The following is a 10,079-nucleotide window of genomic DNA, read 5'->3' on the forward strand; positions in this document are numbered from 1 at the left end:
CATAGAAGGTAAGCTTTGATGTATTTTTTGAAGGATTTCAGAGACAAAGATTTCTGCGCGATTTCTATAGCCTGTGTATGTCTGTTGAGAAGGCTGGAAATTAAATATGTTAGCGCTTGCGTTCCATAGATGGTTCGGACAAGTGGAATTCTGTGATGGTCGTAGCTTAATTCATAAGGCATATTGCTACTAGACTGCAATTCGGTATATCTAGAAGGATTAAGCTTAATTTCGTTAAAAACATAAAGAAAATGCAACTGGTATAAATAATTCACCTTAAGAACAGAGTGTCCTTAAAATACGAACCTGTGTGGTCGTTGTACGTGAGGCTTTCAGCATATCGTATTGCTTTCTTCTGTAGTCTTATTAGACTAAAAACATTAGTTTTAAATGTAGAACCCCCAGCCGTTATACAGTAGTGAAGGTGTGAATGAACTAGAGTGTAATATAGCTGCTACTTTAAATATTTTAAAACAAGGTCTCTAAGTTCGTGGCATACAGCGAGGGACTTCGATATGTTGGCATAAATTTTATTTATGTGATGGGACCAATCCAATTGTTCTTCAAAAAAAGACACCTAAAAACTTGTAGATAAAAACACGTTCAATTACACTGCTTTCAAAGCAATCTGAAGTTCAGAATTATCTGGTTTGTTACGTGCTTTAGATACAATAAATTTTCTTTTACTAATAAACAGGCACAGTTTATTTATATGTAACCACAATGCTAATTCTTTTAACCATGCATTAGCCTGAACGCCCGTTTTATCGAGTTGAATGCCAGGAAAAAAAAACCACTAGTGTCATCTGCATATCGAAAGATTGCAAGAGTTCTTGGGGTATCATCAAAATAGATAATAAAAAATATTGCACTCGAAATAGATCCTTGTGGTGTACCATATAACAATGACTTCAACTGTGATGGGTAGCCATTATTACACTTGTAAGGAAGTCTAAGAAAAAATAACTGCGAATTAATTTAAGGCTACTCCTCGAGTGCCGTAAAACAGAACCTTAAAAAATAAAATATCGTGTTTAATGGAATCAAATGGCTTTTTGAAGTCTAAAAAAAGTCCGGTAGTGAATCGCTTTTCATCTATATTACAAAGTATTTTTTTTCTTTTACGCTGATTAGTGCCATTTCCGTCGACTTCCCTTCACGAAACCCGAACTGTTCTTGCACAAGGAATGTTTTTTTTTTTGCCTTCAACTATGTTTGTGTCAGAGGGCCAATGAGTCCACCACACGAGTCTATAGAAGCGGCAAAAATTGTGGCCCGTTTTTCAGGATACAAACACTCACTGTGATAAAACTAAGCTAGTTATACTTTTGGTCAGCACATCTCATGTAATCCTGACACTCCTTTCAATTGGTGCCCTTCTCAATTTTCCGCAACGGGCATAACAGTGTTCCCGAATTGATTTTTTGGAACGTCATCCTTCGAATGCTTGTGCTATATTGAGAAAAATTTTCTAATCACGGCGACAATACATCATCGTAGCCAAATGGTCTAATCGTACACGTATCGTGTGGGTTTGATTCCACGCGTCGGAGCTCCCGTTTTCATTTTAGGGGCGAAGCTCTTCAAGGCGTGGGCTGTGCGTCTTCTGTGTGTAGTAGTGACCTCCCGTTTTCGTTTTTGGAATATCTGCTGGATGGCGGTAGTTGTATATGTTTTGAATAAATGATGAAAAGATGCGAAATAGCGGTGCATGGATTGTTCACTAGAGGGATGGACAGACATATGGACATGTGGACAGGCGGATGGACAGAAAAACGGATGCATGGACGGACAGACAGACAGACGTACGGACGGGTGGACAGACGGACAGATAGACAGACGGACAAACAGACGAACGGACAGGCACGGCATATAAAACCCTTCAAAGCTTTGCTCCAGTCACCATCATTCGCTCCCTGAATACGCTGTGATTTTTTTCTCAGCCCATGACTTAGTTACACAGCACACCGTAAGATGTCGCTGCCGAAACAAAAGAAAGCAGGAACCATAATGGGTTGAAACTGCAATGCATCTAAGCATTGGAAAGTGAGGCATAGTAATGTAATGACCAAGTTAGGCTTTTTTGCCATTGCTTTTTACATGTGAAACAATTTCTGCGTATGGTTCCTAGTAGTACATCAACAGGCCCAGACGGCATTCCAATTATGCTGATAAAGACATTAGGTCCAAAGTCTAAGCAGGCTTTGACAGAGACATTGAGCAAAATAATAATTGGTGGTGAAGTCCCCGATGGATGGAAACTTAGCAGAATGAGCATGATCTATAAAAGAAAGGGGGACAAAGCTGACATAAACAACTACCATCATATAACAGTGACATCAGTGGTCTACAGGCTGGCGATGCATGTTATAAAGGAAAAACTGCAGGCATGGATAGAAGATAAGGGGATGCTGGGGGAACTGCAGAATAGGTTTCGGAAACACAGGACGTTGGAAGACAATCTGTTCTCACTGACGCAGTGCATCGAAATAGCAGAAATGAAACACAGACCCCTGTGGCTAGCATTTTTGGATATCAAGGGAGCGTACGATAGCGTGGTTCAAGAGGAATTGTGGAGAATACTGGACACACTAGGCGTGGATGATGTAGTCACTAATCTTTTTAAAGATATCTATAAAGGTAACGAGGTATTTATAAAGTGGGAAAAACAGGTATCCAAGCCTGCAGAGATAAAACGGGGGCTTAGGCAGGGGTGTCCCCTGTCACCCTTATCATTCATGATGTACCTACAAGGATTAGAGGCCAAATTAGAGGGAAGTGGACTGGGCTTCAACCTCTCTTTCGTCAAACAAGGAAAACTCAGTGAACAGGCACTACCAGCATTGATGTACGTTGCTGGGTTCCAGGGCACCGTGAGATACAAGGGAACGTTTAAGCCGACAATCTGGCTGCTTGCGCTAATGACACTACAGCCAATGCATCAACACCAGTCCCTGCACTTGACTTAAAACCTTTTCTAAAACGAAAGCTCAGGGGGTATTGGTAGAGCATGTGGGATAAAGACACAGATAATAAACTCCATCCTATTAAGCCGCCACTAGGTTATTGGCCGCCACTATCAAGATCACGACACACAGAAATAATACTAACAAGGCTTAGAACAGGACATACACATTCTACACATTCATTTCTTCTGTCTACCGGTGATCCACCATATTGTGAGAGATGTGGAGAGGTCTTGGTCTCCCCTCACCCACTTGCAATTTATGGGAATACAGTCAGTTACCCTAACTTAGTCGGCAGATTAGTTATCTTACTGATATGCCGACTGCTGCCTATACATTTATATAAAAGCGCACAATTACAAAAACAACCAACCACCACCTAAATAAGAAGCCTTGAAAATACACGTGGCATAAACTTGAGTACATACGCCGGTAGAAATAGCTGGGCATGCTTTTTTAGTGTTTTTCGATGCTACCTTGGCACTACAAACTGAAGATAATTCTGATTTAATATATTTGCATGCTGATACAACCACTTCATACCTACTTACTGCTCGAAGTAGTGGCCTTATATGAAAAAATTTGCTTGTCAGTGACATGTTCACTGACAAACACCCACATTTACGTCTCTCAGCCAATCTTTTCTTTGATTTCAGATGTTGATATACAAGAAATAAAAAAACACCTTGTAAACGCTTATTGTTTATTTCATCCAACGCTCCCGATTTAATCAGGAGACGCAGACGGCTCATCTACAAAATCTTCTAATGTTTGACACTAAAATGACGATAGTTATAGCACGAGAACAGAACGATGACAAAGAGACACGAAGGACACGAAGGACGAGAGCGCATTAGCGCTCGTGTTTTTCGTGTCCTTCTTGTCTTTTTGTCGTCGTTCTGTTCTCACGCTATAACGGTCGTCATACCAACTAGCTCGAACTTCCACACTAAAATAACATTGGCCTTCATACTTGAGTCTTAAGGCAGGTCACAGTCACTCCAGAGCGTCATCACATCGCTACCTTGAGTTTTCTTTGCTATCCAGTTCTTTGTCTCTTTTATCTGCTCCTCCGTGAAGTAGTTTCTCCAGTCACCCACTATACCCTTACGGACAAACCCGGCCCCCTCGTGCATCTCGACAGCCTCTATTGGCAAGTTCTTCGCCATTTTGAAGGAGTCGTCCTTCTTTGACGCAGCCTCAACCGTTTCCTTCGCTCGCTGCATGGGCTTGGCATTCAGGAATACCTTCATGCTTTCGAGACTGCAGGTCTGCAACACCTTCTCAAGAAGATCATCGTCTTCACGCAATGCAGAGCCATGATCCTCGCCGAGAAAATCCGCGATCTTCAGAATTTGCGCCTTTGTGTCGGCTTTCAGCTGTTCGTAGGTCAGCAAAAAGACATTGGCCTCGTTTCTACGTTCGTACCATGGCAGCAGATGGTCGAAGTAATCTCCGTAAATTACCTGCGTGCGAGGAAAAAAAACAGAGGAAGCTTGTTGCCATCATGCGATAACATCGAGCCTATATCTATGTGCATAGCACGAATGTTCTAAGTGCATGTTATACGGGGAAGGACAGAGTCCGCGCAGCTGAGCTCTTGAAACCTATGTTAACGCAGAGTTGATCTGGCACTGTGAACGCCGCGAAAAGCCTGCGTAGAAATAGTAACGCTTGAACATGATTTTTTTAATGTCATCCTTTTTCGTTACTCTGAAAAAGCCAACACGCTACATCGCTTTACACCGCAGAATTAAGCATAACTTGAGAAAGCATACTAGACCCGGGTTTTTTGTTTTTTGGCTATTGCAACACGTCGTCATTAAAGTTTTTCTCAATATCAGAGGACACTTTTGAAACAAGCAATTCTTCCAACAAAACAACACAACAGCTTTACTTGTCCACAGTAACAAGCCCTAAACCATTAGAAAGCAACCAACACGCGCCCTCACGCTTAGTTTTTGACGAAGTAGACCTATAGTCAGGAAATTAAAAGGTTAAAAAGGTAAAAAAAAACTAACTGAAGTTTAAGTATAGGAGCAACTGTGTTGCTGTAAGTTGAAAACTTGTCTGGACTTGTATCTTCAGTGAGGAAAGTGAAAAGAAAAAAAAACGCATTTGATTCATTTTTTAGCAAATCTTTGGCACAATTCTATTTGAACTTGGACCTATGTAACATAAAGCTTCAACGCTCTTCATACTATCGGCTGTCTGCCTTGAATTTTCGGCATTCTTTGCTTTTCAAATGAACTAACGAGGTTGTTCAATTTTAGGAAACAAAAATATTATCATTGGTTTTGACATTGATGTATCTGACTTTCTTTCTATTCATTACCACGTTGTGAACCTATGAAGTGCGTAAGAATGTATAACGCAGGAAAAGAACAAACGTTCGTTCATAAACAATTGCAGCATGTCTGTGGATAGCTTTATCGAACTACTGCCCTTTCTCCTGAACTCAAGTCTTGTAAAAATGGACGGTAACGATAGTTATAGCGCGAGAACAGAATGAAGACAAAGAGACCTGAAGGACACGAGCACTCATTGTTCTGTTCTCGCGCTATAACTATCGTCTCGCCATACCAACAATCCCAAACTGCCACACTGGGGTGGTCAGTTTCACGTTCAGAAATCCAGCACTTTGATTGTCATTCGTATCGGTTCGGTGTGATGTATCTTGGAGTTATATTGATAGGGCTTTGAAAATGGCATCCAGTAGCTTTGTGTTATTGCGTTCAGGTATGTGGGTTATTACGTCGTGCTTTCCCATTCGGCTTCTCTGCAGGAAAGCTAGTACTGGATAGCAAAAATATTCAAGCAAAAAAAGGCATAATGTGTGCTTCACGAATGAGGCTTTCCAAAATGATAAATTGCAGTTTTCTCATTTAGAGCTATCTTGTTATGCCACTGATTTATACTGGTGTCACTCTCCACGTTCAAATAAACCGATTTTAGATCTGCGTATCCTACGGTAGTGAAATGAGGCATTTCTCTTGAATTCAGAAGTCGATAAGTGATGACAAAAAGGCCTGTGTTCTTTTTGTTTTGCGTACAAGTGAGTAAGTTGCAAGAGGAAGGCTTTTAGAAAATCATTCAGGTTTCCGACCAGTGTTCTGGTGGTTGCCTAGACTTTTTACTTGCTATTAGCGCATCTCTCAGGGAGTTGTAGCGAGGACACTGGCACTAGACACGTGATATATAAATAACTAAGGCCATCGCAGCAGTGACACTCGTCATCACCAGCCATTCTATAAATACGATAAATTCCGCACTGACCTTCCCCGACAAGAACAGCTTGAGAAAGGTCTCGAAAGAAACATCGGTGACAGTCTTTGGGGTCAGTCCCTTCAGGAAGTGGTAGTAGGACACAGCGCAGTCGTATGGGTTTCTCGCCACGTACACATATTTGGCGTTGTCCACCGGCTTGAATACCTTCAACGGAAGATGGGTCGTAATGGGACCGGTCCTGGATGGATTGAGGGCTGCTCCTGCTCCAATCATTTCAATGTATGGGCACATGAGACCAAACTCGCCGACGTTGGAAAGCTGCTTGCCACGTGAGAGGATGTTGTAAACTATAAATACTGTCCAGTTCGTTCCACATTTGGGATACGTTACGACGATAACATCTCCGTCTTGATGTTTGTAATCGATAGCCGACCGAATCGCTTCGTCTCTGAAGAAAGTGTGCATCCACACGCCTTCGAAGAAGCGATACGACTCTTGGTCCATCTTGGGCCGATTGTCCTTTTCTGCGGCAACAGAGAAAGACGATTCGAAAAACAGTGTGTTAAATATTAAAGGTAATATTTGCTGTAAGCTACCAACTGTGTTTTCTTTTTGCACTCTAGACTTAATAAAATTTGTTACATAAATTTCATCTTTTTATACAAAAAATTACTATAGTACACAGAAGCATTAGGAGACCAGAAACCAGGCACGCAATTAGTGTTCTCTGTCTGCGTCTTATGCTTTTTTTGTCAAACTGCCAGGTAGTGTTGGGCACATAAAAAGATGCGAGACAAAGAATCCATCATGCGCTTCCTTGCCTCACTTCTTTTTTCATGTTTAATCCCAGCGTGCAGTTCGACAAAATTAATCAACGAACTTTTGCGAGATTCTTCGCTGGTTTGTTTTATGACTCACTTGAATTGCTAGCAAATAGCGCATATTTCTGCCTTCTAAAAATGAGAAAGAAGACAGTTGCTTGGTTAAACGGCTGAATTGAGTGGTAGTTTACAATAAGTTAGGTAATTGATGGATTGAATAAGTTTGGTGCTCCGCCACGGTGGTCCGTAGATTGAGCCGTAGGTTGTGGGGTCGACTCCCGGCGCCGGCGGCAGCATTTTAGATGTAGGCGAATTCGATTTAGACCAATGTGCTCTGATTTCGGTGCACGTTAAAGAACCCCAGGTGGTGGAAATTACTAGAGCCCACCACTACGGCATCTTTCATATTGATATAGTAGTTTTGTGATACCAAAACCCACATGGCAATAAATAAATAAATAAATAAATAAATAATGATTATTGAATTTGAATTCGCTAGCTTAACGTCCTAATGCGACTTAGAATGAGAGTTGTGACAGTGGAAGGCTTCGGACAATTTCAACCACCCCTGGTTTTTTAACGTGCAACGATATCCTACATTATACCGGAATGTTTAAGTTCTGATCAATAGAAACGCGAATGTTGTGAGCAAGTTAAACCAGCGGCCTAACACTATTAGTATGAAGGAGATATTGAAGCAAGCCTAAAAATGAGCAAGACCACCATACATTTAGGTTTATGCACACTTAGGAAGTGCTACCTATTTCAACGCTTTTTTGTTTCTATCGCCAATACGACATTTGCAAACTGCAGTCCTTCATGTATTTTTACAGTGCACTGCGGTTACATAGTGGTTGTAGAAAAGGTAGAGAAGACCCGTTCCCGAACGTCTGGCTGCATCAAAGAAAACAGCAAGATTTAGCGAGCAAGCGTCCATGGCTGTTGATTGTCCTCGCGCGCTCATTTCCAACAGCGGTTACAGATTTTGGCTGTGCACCGGACGTTCACTTGTTCAATTCTGGCTATAGTGGTACCATATCAATGAAGACACAAGGCTAGACGTACCATGCAGTGGTCCCCATGGTCTGAATTCCCAGAACTTCTCTCATAATGATATTATAGTTTGGCACACAAAACACTACATATTTTTAAACATATTTTTACCGAAGAACTCCTTAGCGCGGTGTCGTAGAAGTCTCAGCTCCGCTAAAACATGTCAACAATTGGAGTTCAAAATTTTTGTCAATCCTAAGTCATTTACGAAATGACCTTTTCTGCTCTTTACTAATATTTTTCTTAAATTGTCCCTTTTCGAGCTTGCGTTGTATTTTGCGCCTATTTTTTGTACTGCTGTTTTTTTTGTATTCAATACTGTAGGAAGTCCTAATTCAGTCTTTGTCTATGGGACCTCCTTCTACATACTAACAATTTGTAACTCTTCTGATGACTTAACAAAATAATTTCTGATTCTTACTTACGACGATGACCGGAGCTGACGTATCTGTCCCCTGAAACCGATTCCTAAGGATTAAAGAGTGATGAACTTCAGAAAACAGGTAGCAAGACGTTTAATTAAAGCCGGAGGTAGACCGGTGATGACACGCGCTGAGGCAAAACTGACGACAAATACAATTTTTAACTATCCTGATGACTTAACAAAGTGATTTCTAATTTTTGACGATGAACGAAGTCGACGTATCTGTTCCCTGAAACCATTTTCTAAAAATTAGAGAGTGAGGAACTTCAGACGGCAGGTAGCAAGATGTTTCAAGCCGGAGGTAGACAGGGGATGACACGCGCTGAGGCAAAACTGACCACATGCACTTATTGAGAAGCATTAACACGCGGAAAGTGTTCAGTGTGTCTACTCTCACCGTAACTTAGCTCGTATTGTCAAGCCATTTCTTTCAGCAGAGGCAGGCCAATGGTGGTGAGGTTCATCATATATCAGTTGAATATTTAGTGCCAGAGAAAACACAGGTTCACCAGTTTTCGCAACGCTAACAAATTCCTTTCTGCAAAGCTCCTATTCAGCAATAGTTTTTTTGCTGCTCACAATAGGTTATAAAACTTCAACGTCAACGAGTGGCGTCAATAAAGGTAGCTGATTGCGCTTTACCTTTCGGCAGATCCTTTTTGATGGTTTCGACCTACGCTACAGCAGAATTGTTCCCCGCCTTCTGTGGACGACAGGCGTACGCTGACTTCTAACGAACCAATGACAATGTTTTATCAACCAGCCATAGGGCAGCTGCCGAAGGCTATTTTGAGAGGAGCTTATCAGGCTTAAGGAGTCCATCGGCGCATTTTAGTGTCAACAATATAGCACGAGACGAAGGTACAACCTTTGTTCTCCGTATCTCGAGGGCCACCCTCGTTTCAACCACCGACCTGAACACTACGCGCAAAATATGAGTGTTCCTGAAGATGCCCATTACGTTTGTTTGCCCACCAGAGTACACAAAACTGACAAGGCACGTTCGTTTATGCCGAAAATTCATCAAGAAGCAAAACATTTGGAAAACGTACTCCATCAAGATAACTTGGGGCAGCTGAAGCTTGGCAAGTGCTTTCCTGGTGAGCTACCTTTATTTCCTATCTTTTTTTTTCTTCGTAAATTTTTTGTTTGTTTCTTCCCTTTCTTCTTTCTTGAGTACGCATGGCGCAATTCTTTCAGTCAGCTTTTTTTCTTGCTTTGTGCCAAGTGCTAGTATTTCGCCAACGTGCTTATCAGTGCATCACTTCAATTGTGGCAATAACGACCGTAAAAATGTTCCCATTCACGCAACACTAATATATGACAACTTGCAATTACAACTCACTTCCCTCGCATTGCAGTGTCAGAAAGGGCAGATTGTCTCAACTACTACAATAAACATGAACAATATAATGCTGTAGCGGCAGCTGGATCGGTGTCGCCGAGAGAACACGAGAAAACGCTCGCTCTTGCATGAGGCATGCAGGAGATGCTGGTGCACCTGTGTGCGCTGGTGTTCGGGTAGTCATAGAATAGTTATAATCAGAGTGGTTATTTTGGGCTATCTCTGTCTTTCTCTCTCTTTAT

At 41.6% G+C, this 10,079-nt stretch overlaps 1 protein-coding gene across 1 annotated transcript; it reads right to left on the reverse strand.

The window, feature by feature from the left end:
• Window positions 1-3,652: 3,652 nt before the first annotated feature.
• LOC119167432 (sulfotransferase 2A1) lies at window positions 3,653-9,231 on the reverse strand. The gene is made up of 3 exons (XM_037418901.2): window positions 9,135-9,231; window positions 6,243-6,718; window positions 3,653-4,432 (listed from the first exon to the last, which is right to left on the reverse strand). The coding sequence occupies exons 2-3, from the start codon at window positions 6,696-6,698 to the stop codon at window positions 3,947-3,949; spliced, it is 942 nt and encodes a 313-aa protein (XP_037274798.2). The 5' UTR covers window positions 6,699-6,718; window positions 9,135-9,231; the 3' UTR covers window positions 3,653-3,946.
• Between the last annotated feature and the right edge of the window lie 848 nt (window positions 9,232-10,079).

Source organism: Rhipicephalus microplus, chromosome 6 (assembly GCF_043290135.1).
Source record: "Rhipicephalus microplus isolate Deutch F79 chromosome 6, USDA_Rmic, whole genome shotgun sequence".
Classification (NCBI taxonomy): Eukaryota; Metazoa; Arthropoda; class Arachnida; order Ixodida; family Ixodidae; genus Rhipicephalus; species Rhipicephalus microplus.

What these genes read in the sequence shown, in the direction of transcription:
- LOC119167432 (XM_037418901.2), bottom strand. Translation starts at nt 6,698, where the DNA reads ATGGACCAAGAGTCGTATCGCTTCTTCGAAGGCGTGTGGATGCACACT. An exon ending in AGCTGTTCTTGTCGGGGAAG is followed by an intron (nt 4,433 to 6,242) that starts GTCAGTGCGGAA and finishes CCTCGCACGCAG; the next exon opens with GTAATTTACGGAGATTACTT.